The 17608-nt window shown below is 41.1% G+C and overlaps 1 protein-coding gene across 1 annotated transcript; it reads left to right on the top strand.

Moving 5' to 3' along the window:
- Nucleotides 1-739: 739 nt before the first annotated feature.
- LOC138472167 (zinc-binding protein A33-like) lies at nt 740-17397 on the top strand. Its single transcript, XM_069610202.1, has 3 exons — nt 740-809; nt 13492-13874; nt 17193-17397. The coding sequence occupies exons 1-3, from the start codon at nt 740-742 to the stop codon at nt 17337-17339; spliced, it is 600 nt and encodes a 199-aa protein (XP_069466303.1). The 3' UTR covers nt 17340-17397.
- Nucleotides 17398-17608: the final 211 nt, after the last annotated feature.

Genomic DNA, 17608 nt, shown 5'->3' with positions numbered 1-17608 from the left:
CTTAACCTGTCTCTTTTCTATTCACTTTAGAAATCTCTAATTCATTGGCCTGGCAGGGCCGGTTCCTTGGGACGATGGACTATTGGAAGCCAGGGATCGGAGACCACAGCAGGAGGCCTCGGGAAAGCCCCCGGACTGAAAAATGTGAGTGAAGACAAAGTTTACAGAAAGAAAAGCAATGATGACCAGACCTGAGACCTAGATACTTACCATGCTACTCATCATGGGTGCATTGGGAATTAAAATTGCAGCACAGGTCATCATTGAACCCGGACCGGCATCTGGAATTTCAGTAGAAGAGGCACCTGGATTTATCCTGGGAAACAGAAGGCTTGGTGTACCAGAATATGTACGTGAACATAAACCCTGATGTCATAGTTGAGAGATGTATAAATAAGTCTGTGATTGCATCCGATCAAATAAGAGAATGGTTGGAGCTGCGAAAAGAAGATGCCCGGCAATCAGTCAGAGATATTGCCATGCAGTTCGAAAAAACTTTTGTGAATTCATCTGATATTAAAAGAAGAAGGGGGAAGCGGGTGGCAGTTTTGCTTTTGGCTTCTGTGGTGATGACTATTATTGGGGCTGTGGTGGGCATGACAATGTCTACAGCCAACGCAATTTCTGTAGTAGAAGAGGGATAGCCAATTGTTTTATGCTATGTACTTAACCTGTCTCTTTTCTATTCACTTTAGAAATCTCTAATTCATTGCCCTGGCAGGGCCGGTTCCTTGGGACGATGGACCATTGGAAGCCACGGGATCGGAGACCACAGCAGGAGGCCTCGGGAAAGCCCCGGACTGAAAAATGTGAGTGAAGACAAAGTTTAGAGAAAGAAAAGCAATGATGACCAGACCTGAGAACTGGATACTTACCATGCTACTCATCATGGGCGCATTGGGAATTAAAATTGCAGGAGCACAGGTCATCATTGAACCCGGACCTGCATCTGGAATTTCAGTAGAAGAGGCACCTGGATTTATCCTGGGAAACAGAAGGCTTGGTGTACCAGAATATGTACGTGAACATAAACCCGGATGTCATAGTTGAGAGATGTATAAATAAGTCTGTGATTGCATCCGATCAAATAAGAGAATGGTTGGAGCTGCGAAAAGAAGATGCCCGGCAATCAGTCAGAGATATTGCCATGCAGTTCGAAAAAACTTTTGTGAATTCATCTGATATTAAAAGAAGAAGGGGGAAGCGGGTGGCAGTTTTGCTTGTGGCTTCTGTGGTGATGACTATTATTGGGGCTGTGGTGGGCACGACAATGTCTACAGCCAACGCAATTTCTGTGGGGACATTAAGTGCCAAGCCGCAACAATTGACTTATGATTTAGACATAGTTCAAAGGACTTTAGATTAAATTAGAGTCGGACTGAATGAACAGGTGAAGTACGTAAATGAGACTGTTGTTGTTTTAATTTTATTTTTTTATTTGTTTATTGGCATTTTTAAATTGTACATTACTTAGCATTTGGCATTAGTCAGTATCGCAGTGGCATTATCTATAATCATCCTGTGCTTTGGGGGGCATGTCATCCAATGGGAGGAACATGTCTCTTATTTTAGCCTTCCATGCTTCAAATTTGACATTGGTCTCCCTGGCATACCCAGCAGCACCAGCGCCCCATGCTTCTGTCTCTGCAGCTGCCCACCATTCCATTTCCTTTTTCCATCACACGTACTGCAGGCCTGCTTTTTATTTCCATGCCATCGCTATTGCCCTTCTTGCTAATATGCACATAAGTATACATATATAAGTTCACAGTATGTTTGACCTTACTCAGTCTGGGGTATGTGCCTAAAAGGCATTCTTTCGGGGACCATGCATATCTTTTGACTCCACTTTCTTACATGCTTGTTCAATGTTTGTCCAAAAGGAACTTACTTTCCCACATCTCCAAAACATATGGATCAGGTCAGCTTCACCACTATCGCACCACGGGCATGTTGCCTTTGTCTGCTTGTTAAAGCTTGCCTCTTTTTTTGGGGTCATTTATGCTCTATATAGGACATTCATTTGTATTAATCTGAATCTAGCGTTCCTGGACACTTTTTTTGGTGCTGCAGTGCCCTCTCCCATTCATTGTCTGTAATAGTTTCACCAAGGTCCACCTCCCACTTGGCTTTTAGTTTGGTGCTGCGTGGGTTGGGTCTATCATTTAGTTGAGCATACAGCCTTGAAACTGTCGCTCAAGTTATATAATCCAGTGACTAGGGGGTTTGTTGTTGGTTCTGATGGCCAGCCGTCCCATCTCCCTCTGGACGCATGTTTAAGCTTTTCGTACCATAGAAATTGTCCCTTTGGCAACCCCTCCTTCTCATGAAACGATTCCAGTTCTCTGAATTCCACTTCTTCGCACATGTCCCCCCAGGTATATATGCCTAGCCTTTCCCATTGTCTCATGGTGCGGAGGTCAGTCGGTGTTATTCCTATCTCCGCCACGATTGGTATTTCAGGAGAATAGGGATGCACCAGATGTGTGAGGGTTTTGGCCCTGTTCTATTTTTTCCTGCCCACCGTAGGTAGCATGGGAATGTGTTTCATGTGGTCCTGGGGAATCCACAAGATTTCTTTCAGGTGTGCCGGTGCTATCAGGTCCTGTAAAAGGCCCGTCTCGTTAGTGGTGTCGTCTGACAGCCACTTAGTGACATGGCTGAGTTACGCCGTTAGGAAGTATCGTTCAAAATCAGGGCATTGTATGCCTCCCGCTCCGTGTGGTAGAGTCAATCTGGGCAGTGCTAGTTTGTGGCGTGTCTTTCCCCATATAAAATCTCTAGCCAGGGCATCTAGATTTTGAAAGAATGTCACTCTGACGTAGTAGCAAACATTCTGGAAATAATATAAGAGCCTTGGGAGGATAATCATTTTGGCAATCGATGCTCTCCCCATCATGGACAGTGGTAATTTGGACCAACACTTTATTGAGTTACGGAGTCCCTGTGTTACAGCCATTGTATTGTGCTCATGTATGCGTTCTGGCGTGTGTCTGATCTTGAACCCCAGACACTTGAATGTGTCCAGCTGCCATTGCATCCCCACCTCTGGTAAATTTCTGATTGTTGTCCCTCTCAGGCCAGAGAACGGAAACATGCAAGATTTCTGTTTAAGAGACTGTTGTAATATTGAATGAGCAGGCTGAATTACTGAAGCACAGCACAAATGTTGTGGTTAAACATGACCGGGTGTTAAGTGACATCATAAATATAGTCAATCCTGGTGATAGGTTACTTGAAAAGTATATGGGAGAAGTTTCAAATGCGATTTCACAATTGATTCAGGGCCATGTACCATTGTACTTTGTGTCATCTGAGATCATCCATCAAATGATAGCAAAAATCACGCAAAGAGAAGTGGAAGATTGCATTCAAGATGGGGAGTACAATACCGTTGTATATAAATATGGAAAGAATGGAGGTTGGGTTTTTGTTATGCATCCCATATATTGCTCCTGAACTCATATACCAGACTAATCTAGTACACAATGTGGGATTTTGGCAGAATGACAAATATGTGAAGATTAAAACTCAGTAGGTGGTAGCATTTCAGTTCTGGGAACCTGATGTTTACTTGATTCCGAATTTGGTTACGTGTGTAATGTTTCAAGAACAGAATTACATGTGTCCAAGTAAACCATTTGCTCCTGATGTGGCAGATGCTATCGTCAAATCTGATCCTGGGTTGTCTGGCGGATGTGAAGTGTTCATTAGTAATTCGGAGACTGAGGAACTGTCACAAGCTAAGCTAATTAAGAATAGGTGGTTGGTAAATACTTCTTTGAAAAATTACACAATCACCCATCTGTATCCTGGATCTTTCATTGTCAAACAATTAAAGTATAGTGTGTTTTATATAGCTATTCCGAAGGAAACGATTGTGTCAATAGGGGGATTGTCTTTATTCCACGCTACTGATGATTTGTGGGGCTAGGCAAAGTGGAACATATTTTTGTTGAACCACAAGGAAAGGCACACTGTTAGGATGAATTTGAAAAAGAATAACATTACTGTGAATAGCCTGGGCCTAATGGAAGTAAACACATTCAACTGGGGGACATGGGTAGAGAGAGGCATCGTGTTTCTGGTGATCCTGATTGCGTTAATGGGGGTATGGCTGATTGCTCTTCACATTAAGATGAGGATGTTGGTCATGATACTGACAACATCGTGAACGGTCACAGCTGTCGGAAAAGAAGGGAAAGTAAGAAGCTATGGCAGTAGTTTCAAAGCAGCCAGTAAAACAAGTGCAGATGGGAACAGCAAATTAATGATTGCATGACAGTACTTTCAGTGGGGTTAGTATAAATGAATACAAATAGGGATAGTGGATTATGTAGTGCAGGTGAAGGCAGTGGGCCTCATTATTATATCAGCGTTAGCCGTGCCTGTCATACAGGCACGGCTGCCGCCTGTGTCATTTTTTTTCTGGTGCCCGCAAACGGGCAATTACTGGGTCATTACGGCCCTGCCGGACCTGGTAATTGCCCATTTGCGGGTGCCAGAAAAAAGATGCTCCCATTCAGCCCACTAGGGCTGAATGGAAATGGGGAGCTTGGATGCACCGGCACCGTTTAGAACAGTGCCAGTGCATCTGACTGGCGGGCAGAAAGGCACCCGCAAGCACAACTCGTAGTTTGCCGGTCCGGGAACTATGGTATCGGCAAGCTTACCGATTCTGTAGTTCCCAGACCGGCAAACTTATAATGAGGCCCATTGAGTTCATTATGGCAGTGGACTAGGCTTTCAATGGTAAAAAGAAAATGATTGTAAAAAGACAGCAGATTCAAAATGTGCTGAGCATATGTATAAAATGACTCATGTTATACATGAATTGCCATCTGTGTAATGTTGCATTGCAGAAACTAACCCAGGTTAATTAACTAACTACCCTGATTAAATGATACCCCATTAACTAATCAGTCCTCCTGATTAACATTGCAACTCAACATACGTGAGCACAAATGGAAGATTCTCTTTTATTTTTCTTGCTTTTCGTTCTGCAGAAGGAAATGTGCTGCAAATGGTGAATGGGTTGTTTTTTTCCATTCAGAGAGTTCTTTGTTTGTGCAGGAGGCAAGAAGGGATACATATAAGCTCTTGTTAGGGATTGGACAGAGAGGTCAGAATTCTGGAAGTTACTGAAAACATCAGAAAGAGGGCAGATTTAGTTTTGAATGACAGGCAGAGGAGATAAATAGAGGTGAGAGAAAGGGCGGGGGTTATTCTTGCTGCTGGCTGCTGAAAGAGAGAGATAAGAGGGAAGGCTGTGCTGAGCCAGCATTGAAGACTTCTGGGACTCCAAGGCCGTCTTTCAGGGGCGCGAGAAACCAGTGTGGAAGTTGTAACACTTCAGTACAGATAACTCATGACAGAAAGGGAGTTTTCCAGACAAACCGCAGAACCCACATAATTCAATGTAAGTAATTGTAAAACATGAGGAGTGTGGATGATTGACTGCGGTTCCCATCAGTTAGCTCAGGGAGTTATTTTTAAAACAAAATGTTCAATGTTTTCTTTTACACTTGCTCTATGACAAGGGACAGAAGATAATGTTACAAATATTTTCCATGTACTGCGATACATGTTTACATTTCTTCTTCTAGGTAACCACCACAGTGTTGATGCATTGGTAAGAATTGGCAAATGTATTGTTGTGACTGGAATTATGCTTTTATTGTAAATGACATGATTTTAATATATTCATGAACATGGTAAAAACGGAATCGGTGTAAGATCTTCTTATGTCTCTGGTGATTATTCTCTAGATGAGGGGAGGTAATTAGGGACTGTTTTAGTGCATACACCTTAGTGGTAAAGTAGTTACCACCACAGGTAAAGCAGGGAACTAAAGAAGAAAACCATAAAAGCAAGCCAGAAAACCAGTGTGTTTGTGTGAGTGTGTTCAGCTGTGCATACTTGGAGCCGGACAGAACCGTTCAACATGGTAGGTTGATGTTGTATATAAGTCATCAGCGCAATATGTGGTAAAATTTTGTTCCTGATAAATGTATGAGGTTCAAGTATACATGCCTACGGTCAACCCTAAAATAGAGTATAATTATAAAAGGGGAAGGTTTGTCTCATCATATAGGGCAGTGCGATGAATATGCTCACCACTAATTTACCACCACACTAATATATTGCCAATTTACAGCCAATTTATCACGATACTAAAATACCTCCAAGTTACATAATAGCTCTATGACAAAAACCCCTACAAGCCCTAGAAGACAAAATAACAGAGTAAGACCAAAAGGAGGCTGCCAACTGGGCAGGTTGGGGCTTCTGGTCTGAGCAAATGGGCCTCTGTGTGATATGGAGGTTGTAGGTTCTCATCCTGGCAAGACTAACTCAGCCTTTCATCCTTCTGAAGTAGATAAATAGGTACCGACTTCGGTATAAATGTATAGACATGCAAATATGCTGTATGTACAGCGCTTTGAAGAAAGTGTTTTACGCAGCCATTTTGCTGGCTTGGCCCGTGGTGGGCTCATTGAGCGAGGCCTGACACTCAAGCTTGGCACTGGCTTGGCCCTTCCCAGGACATTTCTGGCTCCGCCTCCTCTACAATATGTCCCAGCGCAGTCCAACATTGTTAGGACAGCTTTTCTGAAGTCCAACTAAGGGCTTAGTAAAACCATTCAACTGAGACAGTACAAGACTGACTCTTAATATAAGGCTGTTCCACCTGCGTATATGGTAGCAGAGAGGGAGAAGCCAGGCTTACCTTAGGAGGGAGAGAGGGCTGTAGGAAGGTACAAAGAATTTGTAGTATTCAAAGGGTTCAACAGAAACACAATCAGAAGTATTATTCAAAACAAAGGTTTATTATAAATGCAGTTAGGCCAAGTTAAGTCTTGGGGTAAGTACTTTGTCATAGAGTCATAAATACATTATAAAAACACAACACAATGCTTGAAGATACAAAGACCGAAGCATACACCTTGTTTTAGAAAACAAACAGTATTTCTAGCCAAGTCGGACCTTATCAAAGACATTTAGTATAGGGCACACCTATTTATGGGAAGTAAAACCATTTCTTACTTTCTGATTACTTTCAGTAATACATGTGTAGTAGACCCTAGCAGTTGTTCAGTGAAACTCAATTAAGGATTCACGTAGTAAATCAACCTGCAAGTATACTTTCTGAATAGTGGAACACCAATTCAAGGAATAGTAGGAACCTATAATCACATTCAGGATAACACCCAGTTATACTAGGTGAATAAGACCTTTTGGTGAAATATACACATACAGTTACTTTTCAGCTCAGTGGAACACAGACTAAGGTAAGCCAGAACTGTTTAACTTATCTTAGGATGGCCCGAGGCAGACCAAGGAAAGTAAAACCAATGCACTTTTTAAAGGAGCTATCAGCAACTTAAAGGTAGGTATAAACCTAAGACTGTTTTAGCATCTGTACAAAACAGACCAGGGAAAGCAAAAGCCATTGTTACACTTTAAAAATGACTCAACGTTATTCCAGGTATGTAATAATGTTAGGACTGATTTTCCATACTCTGCCCTGGTGGACAGATGTGTAGAAGGCCAACCTATATTGTGACAGAAGCAACTCTGGGAAGCTGTAGCCAAACCAGTTTAGGTAGCAGTGACAGGCGGTCAATGCTAAGTCCTTCAGAGGTGGTGTGCTTGTAAAGGGTCCACAATGAGGTCACACAATGGGAACCACAGATTACAATTAGACAGGATGCATGAAAATACAGTTATTTATTTATCGCCAAAGCACAGTATGGAAAAAGACTACTAGCAAGTAGAGTTATCACACAACACTATCAAACTAAATACATATATACATTCACTTTGTAATGGGGCATAATATACATCAGAAACTCCTGCAAAGGAAATGTTTGAATAGTATTATGCCCACAAGGTCCACTGAGAGGATCCCTAACTAAAATTGTCCTGCCCTAAGTTGTCTGGGGCCTTTTGCCCAATAGTTCCGGTAAAAGTTCCACAGAAGTTTTGAAGCAGGAAAAAATGTAGGTAGGGTATCTGGGGTTCAGTGAAGGGTTTTAGGGTTAGGATACAAGTTAGACTAATGCCGAAAAGTAGCCCCAACTGTCAAATGTCTTGCACAAGAAAGTAATGGCAAAGCCAGAATTCGTAGAATTTAGGTTTATTATAAGCCCATTGACTTATAATGTGAGTATAGGGGTAGCTAAGAAAGTCTGTAACTTTCTTAGCTACCACCATACTCTGATTCTTCCCTAGACTTGGCAGGACAAAGGAAGAGGGTCTGACATTGCTTTTCCTGCTGTAAGCCGCAGTCCTTGATTCACAGGGGTTGCAGGTTTGAGCTGATTGCCGGTTGGTGTTGTTCACTGTTGCAAGGACTCTTGATTGAAGAATGCAGCAAAACTCGATGCAGGACCCCTCTCAGGACTGGACTCGGGTCAGCTAAGCTATTTTGGACGTTGGTCACCACAGCACATTGACACAGAAGGACTCAGCAGCTATGGTCAGACTTTTCCTCCTATCTCGGGTCTCCTCGATGCTAGGACACAGGAGGTAGTCTCGAAGGGCAAGCTGAGGATACCCCAAGTTTCAGGCCGAATATAGGTACAGTAACGCCTGCACATGGTAGACCAAAAAAAGAAGCTGGTCAGCCACAGGACGGTTCCAGGGCACTTCTGAAGGCTTTTTTTTGGCAGGGTTCCGAGCAGACGTCTGGAATGGATGGTCCCTCTACTCCAACTGTCGCAGCTCCTTCGCAGGACTGCTAAAGATCATGAGCAAGACAGGGCTCCTCCAGGACAACAGCAGAAGTTGGCTGCCAGGCCTCCTTCAGTCAGGTCTCAGGTTTCTTCGTGGGTCTGACAGCTGGAGAGGATACTTGGCTCCTTCCGGTTTCTCCAGGATCTCTGAAGAATGGTTGCAGGGTCTTTTCTTATCCTAAAAGCCAGGTAAGAGCTGCAGCCCTCACTAGCCAATAGCAGGACTAGCCCACACACACACCCCAGCAGTGGTCCAACCAAGACCACAGGCGGGGACATTCATGCATACCACTCAGACACACCAAAACCAGTTTGTGTATTGGGATCAGACAGTCCCAGGCCACATCCTGCCAGCAAACACACACAGCCCTCCAGCAGCCCGCCAAAAGCTCCTGCTTTCCCGGCCACTGGAAGTCCTCATAAGGATTTTCCTAGCCTCACAGGCCAGGAAGAAGACTAAAGAACAAGATGGCAAAAGGACAAGCAAAGAATTTCGTGGCATAGCCATGTTTGACCAGTAGTCACAGTTAGTAGGCAAACGCGGTAAATGCAGTAAGGCTAAAACTGCTGCAACCAACTTATCCTTTGAGCACACCTCTAGTAACCAAAAATCTGATGCTAGTCTAGGGCAAAACACAAATTTACCCTATTGTAAATATCCTTTCTACCCTTGGGAACTCTAGTTCTCACAAGGTTAGCAAGTGAAAGTAAAAGGGGAGCCTTAAAGACAACCCTGTAACAATAAAAATGTATTACATGGCCTGTGATAGCGGCCATGTAGTTATGGTTAAGTTGCTTGACCCATAGGAAGAGCACTTTTTGGGCGGTTTATAGCTTCGCTCCCCGTGGACGAATCTTCACCAAACTTTGCAAAAAAAGTATACGGACTACTCTGAATTTGCAAAGTCTGTTGAGGTTTGGTCAAGTGGGGGCAAAGTTATAGGGGGGGTCAGAAAATTTCTTTTTTCCCCATAGACTGAATGGAGAAAAAAATGTGCTCATGTCTACAGCCTAAACCGCTGGACGGATGTTCACCAAATTTGCGGCAGGAGTGGCGGCTTGGTCCCGCAAGCGTGCTTTTGTCAATTTGGTAGAAATCCATCCAGTAGTTTTTTTTAAAACTACCAAAAAGTAGGTCTTAAAAAATTAGTGATATCTATGTCCGCTCCGCGGACACACTTCTCTGTTCGTTCCACGGACAGGACTCCGATTGGCTTAGAGGGCAACGGGGTGTGCGCGGACACATCGGACATGCCCGCAGAGTTGATGGTGAAAAAAGTGAAGTGCGTCAGATTTTTAGAAACGCCCGTCATCTTGGATTCATATAACTTTAGCACCACTCAATGAAACTGCATGACATTTTGCAATTAGTTTCCTGACTTGATTCTGAATGAGTTTGCAATGTTTGGTGGAATTCTGTCAAGAGGGGGCAACATTAGAGGGGGGGCCCAAAATAATGTAAAGGCTTATAAATGAGGTGCCATTTGATGAATCTACACTTAATTTGGCAAACTGATAATAGATCTAGATATACATGTTTTTTCTAAGTTTGGTGGGATTCTGTCAAGGGGAGGCAAAATTAGAGGGGGGTCCCAAAATATTGTAAATGATTATAAATGTGGTGCATTTGAGAAATCTACACAAAGGTTTGCAAAAAGATTATAGATCTAGATATAAATATTTTTGTAAAGTCTGAATGGATTTTGACAAATGGGGGCTAGGTTATATGATGTTTGTATGTGCATACATTTGACACTTTTGAAAAAATAAAACGGGTGGTTTTCCAGCAAAATTTTGTAAGGAGCTTTGGCAAGGAACTGAAAGCATAGTTTTGCAAATGTGTCTGTTTTTTTGGCAAGTGTCATAATGTATGTACAAAAAATATTGATATATCTTTGGTGACTGAGGTGTAGCCTGTGGCCATGGGCAGTGGTCAGATTGTCCGGGCCATGCAATAAGGTCATGATCCGGAAAACCTGGCTACTGGCCATGACCACGAGGGACAACACATGGGGTTAAAGTAGCCATGTCCACCTAGGACTGGCTTTGTGGTCAAGTTATTTGAAATTGGGATAGATTTGAAAGGGAAGAAAAATGTGCTTGTGGTAATAAGGTCATAGGGTTCTCTATTTGCCTTCTACAGGCTTCCATGGAAGGCGAAGAGGGGCCCTGTATGGAACCCCGCCTTCCCTTTCCATGGTGGCCATCTTGGAAAAGGATTTTCCTTCCTACACCGGGACGTGCATTTAGCACCCCGGGTTCCCGCTTTGGGAACCTAAGGTGCTAATAGCCTTCATCCCCCATTACAGAGGCTGGAATGGGGAGATAATAGGGAAGAGAGCTCGTTATCCACCCTCGCTTCGTTTGGGCTGATAACTTGGGCTGCCGGGCTGGTAGACACCGTTCCAGTCCCTGGAACGGAGGGTGAATGCCACAATATTCCCATTAGCATAACACAAAATTCAAATGGAAATGTTGGAAAATCTTATTGAGTCTATTATGTACTTTACTGAGAAATATAAAGTAGATGGAGTCTATAATTTTTTTTTTTTAGTTCTATTTTTTAACTGTGAACGGTGGTTCCTAAAGGAACATTTCTTTTGTTGTTTTTGGATGTATTTTTTTTTTTGCAGGAGAGCTAAGAACGAAAGGTGGGGAGGAAATGAGAGAGGAGGCACCAAACTCTAATGTGAAGGGGTAGGTGGACAGGGAAAAATGTTGCGCGTGTGTTATTTCTAAGGCAGGGGGCAGTGCTTCTCATGCTCCTTGATTACAGCAGTGGTGGTGGCTCTTGGGGAGGAGGGATGGCATCAGTTGATGCCATTTTAAGATAAATAGCAGTTTTGCTAAAGGTATGTAATGTGTACTAGATTGTTACAGGATAATGAATAGGAATATGTGTTGGAGCTGTGCAAGGGAAATTTTGAAGTTGAAAGTTTCTAGATCAGTAGAAAATGCAGTTCCGAACTGTCCGCGAAGTACAGATTTTATCGTGAAGTGCGGACAGGTTCTCGGACACTTCATCATGCCACACGCCAGCGTATGGTCATGTGGCACTGTCCGGAAGGTCTGCAATGAAGTCAGATGTTCGTAGACGTCTACGGATGCAGAACTAGTTGAAATAGTTGCAAAAAGTGTATAGAAGTGTTAAAAATGATTCTAGAAGGTGGGAAATGGCAGTGTTTTAAGGTGACACTTTGTAAATTGGACACAAATATTGCTATATTGGGTAAGTATGATATTAGTAAGTTGTAGGAAAATAGCACGCACTGGTAAAAACCCATGCAATTCACTGAAAAAACTTTGTTAAAATGGTGTTATGGTTAAGTTGGACTAATGAAAACCTATGAAATTCAATGAAAAAACTTGGTTAAAGGGACGTTATGGTTAAATTGCACTATTAAAAAACTACAAAATTCAATGAAGAAACTTTGTTAAAGGGACATTATGGTTAAGTTGCACTAATAAAACCTATGACATTCAATGAAAAAACTTTGTTAAAGGGACGTTGTAGTTAAGTTGGACTGATTAAAACCTATGAAATTCAATGAAAAAACGTTGTTAAAGGGATGTTATGGTTAAGTTGCACTAATAAAAACCTATGAAATTCAATGAAAAACCTTTGTTAAAGGAACGTTATGGTTACAAGTAAAACCGAAAAACCCCTGAAATTCACCAGTTATGGTAAGCTAAGCAACCATAACTCGCGCCACCACCATGCACTGCTAAGACCAACACCCAGGACATCAAAGGTGACATCACAAATGTCATTGATGTCATCATTGATGACATCACATGTGAAATACATTTTGATGAAAAGTCCCTACAGGGAGTTGTGTTTATATTGTTGGTAACAAGATGCCAGGGGTGATCAGGAGACCTATTGTGAAGTACTCAATCTATTAAAGAATGTACTCATCTACAATCATTGTATTGGAGTGTTGTTGTTAATACAGAAACCTAATCATATATAAACATAGGCAATGACTGTATCATGCACCATAGAAGTACACTATTTATCTTGTAATTGTGGATAGTACAATAATGATTGCTACCTTATCAGAGTTTTGAGTAATGTTAAATGAGTAATAACTAGCTAACAATTCAAGACTTACAACACTTGTGCTGGTACAAACAATGCATATGAATAACCACAATGCATACAAATCAGAGGCACATTCCGGGAAACTAAAGTAAGGAAGAAAGAAACAGCATCATCAGAAAATGTTAATGACATTAAAGTTTATCTTCATGTATACAAATGAATTGTGTGTTTGAGGCCTGCTAATTTCCCCATGTATGTGTACCATGAGCTGACAACAGACCCTAAGGAAAGTACTTAAAGAACATATGACAAGGTTAACGTCTAGATATATAGCACCTTTTTCAATGTTAATATTCCGACTGTCAGTGAACAAAACCACCTAGCCTATATATATGTCAGTGAACAAAAACAAGTGGCACAGATATGTGATGTCATCAGTGATGTCATCAATGACATTTGTGATGTCATCTTTGATGTCCTGGGTGTTAGTCTTATCAGTGCATGGTGGTGGCGCGAGTTATGGTTGCTTAGCTTACCATAACTGGTGAATTTCAGGGGGTTTTCGGTTTTACTTGTAACCATAACGTCCCTTTAACAAAGATTTTTTATGAAATATACATATATATATAAAGATATGTTTTCCCTAATGCCTGTGGGCTCCGGCACATTATAAGAAGATAAATAAATACATTAAATACAAACAAAAAGATGTTAAAGAGGATAACATTAAAAGAACACTTGTGCTCACTGAAGGCTTGACTAGTGTGAAGTACACTGACACAAAGCAGCAACTCCCAGATAACCCGAAGCGTTTCAGCCAGTGTATTTTAGTCCTTGGTGCTGAAGGGTTTGACTCGGGGAAGCATTACTGGGAGGTTGAAGTGGGTAACAAAACTGCTTGGGATGTTGATATGGCCAGCGAGTCTAGTAACAGGAATGGCAAAATCAAGCTTAACCCTAAAAATGGCTACTGGGCAATCTGGCTGCGGAATGGTAATGCTTTCAAGGCTCTGGAGTCTCCATCCAAGAATCTGAACCTGACTAGTAAACCGCAAAAGATTGGGGTGTATGTAGATTATGAAGGAGGTCAGGTGTCAGACGGGCCTAATCCGAATTCCTTTATACAATGTTCCACAATAATGATTCAAAAACTAAAATTCATAATTATTAATATATACTGGAACCCAATGGCGATTTTAGCTTCCACCTTTTTTAATGATCTCAATACACTTATGGAAGGTATTATTACAACCTCGGATATTGCACATATTATACTAGCCGGTGATCTGAATATTCATCTACTAGCTCCGGCAAAAAAAGGAAACTCGGATCGGGTCTCTCTGTGGCTTGAGTTTGTTAAAACATGGGATCTAATTATGTTAAACGGAGCTGTGGAGACTGATAATCCCCCTTCCCATACCTGGACATGTGGAGCCCAAAAAGCTATTATTGACTATATGTATGTAGATAGAAGCTTATTTGCCAAAATTTCCGAGTTTAGGGTAATTCCAACTACATCAAGTGATCATTTGATGCTGCTGGCTGAGATCTTGTTTCACTCTCTGGATAAGCCGCAATCTCGCCAACTGCAATTGAACAATCTGATCATAAATCCCCAACAGAACAGATTACAATGGTCAAGTGTTGCGCTGGAAGCTTTTGCGTGTAGCTTAACAGAGGACAATCGAAAGGTCTATCACGATAAAATGCACCTTTTTGCTTCCTCCTCCACATCAGGTGCTAAGAAAGGCAATAAGCCCTGCACCCATGTATTTGACCAATCTGTCAGATTGAGGAAGACGCAATATCGGAAAGAAAAAAGGCAGATATTATTCTTACCGGTGAAATATCGTGAACTATCCTTACGCAAATTGAAGACAAACTGTAGAAACTGGACACGAGAGCATAGAGCAATAATGTACCAAAATGATGGCGAAAGATGGTGACAGGCAATTAAGTCTAAAAACACTTCGCAGATCTGGAAGTTGGTAAATGATAGCTCTCCCTGTTTCCAATTAACATCTCAACTTAATGGCGTGATGGAAAATAGGTGGGTCATTTATGACCTCCCAAATAACACGACCTCTCATTCTGACATGGATTTTGCTAACACTTCCTTTCATATCAAATTTGATCAAGAAGATGTGTTATTCTATATAAACAAGGCAAGTTCTTCAAGAGCCCCAGGGCCGGACGGCTTGTCAAACTTTGTTTTAAAACAGAATCCAGTGTTATGGGCATCTATTCTTTATGCAGTCTTTCAAACCATACAAATTAAACAAACAGTTCCGCCTTCTTGGTGCAAGGCCATAACCGTGCCAATTCATAAGAAAGGTGATCGCAAGGATCCTGCAAGTTACTGACCGATTTCCCTCCTTGATGCCCCTGGCAAGATCTTTAGTAGAATTGTCTTGAGAGATCTTAACATCTGGGCGGCAGAAGAAAATCGCTGTGATCCATTCCAAACTGGATTTGTTGCAGGTCTAGGTACTAGTGTTAATATAATAACACTCAATGCAATCAAAGAGTCCTATGCAACGAAGAACCAACCTCTTTATATAGCTTATGTTGATTTTTGAGTTGCATTTGACTCTGTAGATCGTCGTTTATTATTTGAAAAACTGATAAGATTTGGCTGCCCTCCCTCACTTGTGTCAATAATATACTTGCTTCACTCTAATACCTCAATGAAGGTTAAAATGAACTTGGAAGGGTTGTTATCTGAAGTAATCTACACCAAACGCGGCCTGAAACAAGGCTGCATACTTGCCTCTACTCTATTTAATCTGTTTATTTTTTATTTGGGCATTGAATTTCTAGAAGTACTAAATAATGCACCCAAACTCGGAAATCAGGCTATTGCATGGCTTATGTATGCAGATGACCTGGTACTTATTTCGCAGATGCCGAGTGGCCTGCAGAATATGCTTAATAAGTTGGATCAATATGCTGCTAAGAATAATTTAACTTTAAACTTGGAGAAGACACAAGTAATGGAGCTTGGGAGATCCAAAATAAGACAAAGGAAATACTATGAATGGTTTTTGGAAAAGGGAAAGTTGAAACTAGTAAATGAATATAAATATCTAGGTGTTATATTCAGTAACTCCCCTACAAACATTCCGCAACAAAACAGTCTAAATGGCAAACTAACTACTTTAATATCACAGGCCAAGATTTTGCAATATAAGTATGGCAAATTTTCTTGTAAACATATTCTAATTTTTTACCAACAAAAGGTAATCCCCATTATCACTTATGGGGCAGAAGCTTGGTTACCCTCAGAGGCCTGCTACTGGAATAAACTTGAAGCAAGGTTCTGGAAATAAGTCTTGATTCTTCCAAACTCTACCCGACTGTGCTTCTTCGCTTTGAGTTGGGAACTCTATCAATGCACATTCAAGTATCGTGGAAGAGATGCTGTTTTTTTCGAAAATGTGTAATGGGTCTGGATAGTAATAATCTGCTCAAAGTTCTGGCAGGCTATCTATTGCGATCTAATCATCCATTCCCATCCAAATGGAGAGCGGCTGTTCTCTCAGACATGTCTGAGGCAAACATCTCACTAGACCATTTACTTAGTAATCCAACTAAAGCCAAAATCAAATTATACCAACTGGATTGGCATTTAACTCAACAGAACTGTCTGAGACTGAAAGATTTTGACAGAGCACTCTTTGGGCATAAAAAATGTCATCACGCTGCTGATTATCTACTAAAATGCCCCTCATATAATCTCAGAAATCACATTATAAGGTTTTGACTAAATCTATGGCCAACAAAACAAATCTTGTTGAGAAGAGGCCTTATTAAGGTTGAATCAGCATACTGTCGATTCTGTAAAGATGTAAGAATCAACGAAACATTGAAACACTTATTAATTTAGTGTGCTGCCCTAAAAATGCAAAGAGAAGATATCATTAGCAAATTAACAAGGTTTCATTATATAAAACGCTGAAATGATGAATTATGGTATGAGCTATTCGCAACTCCTAAGATCGCAGTAAGAATAGCTATTATGCAATTTTTAAACAAAGTATTGTGCACAATGTGATCTGGAAAATAACTTGACGTATTATTGAATTGGATATTTGATTTTATGAAATTTCTTCCCTTTCTTTTATCTTAAAATATTTTTTAAAAATGTTGAAATCTGTCGGAAAGCTTGTTCTCACTCCCAACAATGAAATGATTAGTGAAAGAATCAGGACAATGCTACTAGACCACATTTTATTTAAGTTTTTTTACTTGCTGTTTCCTAAATTGTCTCCTTGACCACATATGTTGAATAAGAAATGATGTGTTATTGTATTTTTGCTCTATTCTTTTATTGTATAAAAACCTTTGTTTTGAAAGGTTAATTAATTAGCCAACCAAAATAAATAAAAAAAAAAAAAAAAGGAGGTCAGGTGTCCTTTTACAATGCAGATGACATGTCGCCCATTTACACTTTTAACGGGGTCTTCACTGAAAAGCTATACCCATATCTGTCAACATTCCTTCAAGATTCTGGCAAAAACGCAGAGCCACTGAAACTGGTTCACAACAAAATGTAAATTTGCAAGCCTTTCTCCAGTCATCTGCAAGTTTACTTGCTAGCCCGTAATGTTGACCCCACCCTAGCACGACCATTCTAGCAGTGATTTTCAGTCTCCATTTGCATTTCTGCACATTTCATGTTTTGCTTTAGGCTTCCCAATTCATCAGTTGGCCCTCTGCTTTAACCTGTACCATGTGTAGTTAAGGTTTGCCTCCCTAATTTTTCCTTTTAGAATGGGGCGGGTCACGATTAAAGGGCGCTACAAGTATGTTTACCATTCTTGAA

The sequence above is a fragment of the Ambystoma mexicanum genome, chromosome 8 (genome assembly GCF_040938575.1).
Source record: "Ambystoma mexicanum isolate Mex_15411 chromosome 8, UKY_AmexF1_1, whole genome shotgun sequence".
Classification (NCBI taxonomy): domain Eukaryota; kingdom Metazoa; phylum Chordata; class Amphibia; order Caudata; family Ambystomatidae; genus Ambystoma; species Ambystoma mexicanum.
The sequence above is the reverse complement of the archived record's forward strand: the minus strand, read 5'-3'. Positions and strand labels throughout refer to the sequence as shown.

What these genes read in the sequence shown, in the direction of transcription:
- LOC138472167 (XM_069610202.1), top strand. Translation starts at nt 740, where the DNA reads ATGGACCATTGGAAGCCACGGGATCGGAGACCACAGCAGGAGGCCTCG. An exon ending in AAAGCCCCGGACTGAAAAAT is followed by an intron (nt 810 to 13,491) that starts GTGAGTGAAGAC and finishes ACAAACAAAAAG; the next exon opens with ATGTTAAAGAGGATAACATT. An exon ending in TAGATTATGAAGGAGGTCAG is followed by an intron (nt 13,875 to 17,192) that starts GTGTCAGACGGG and finishes AAAGGAGGTCAG; the next exon opens with GTGTCCTTTTACAATGCAGA.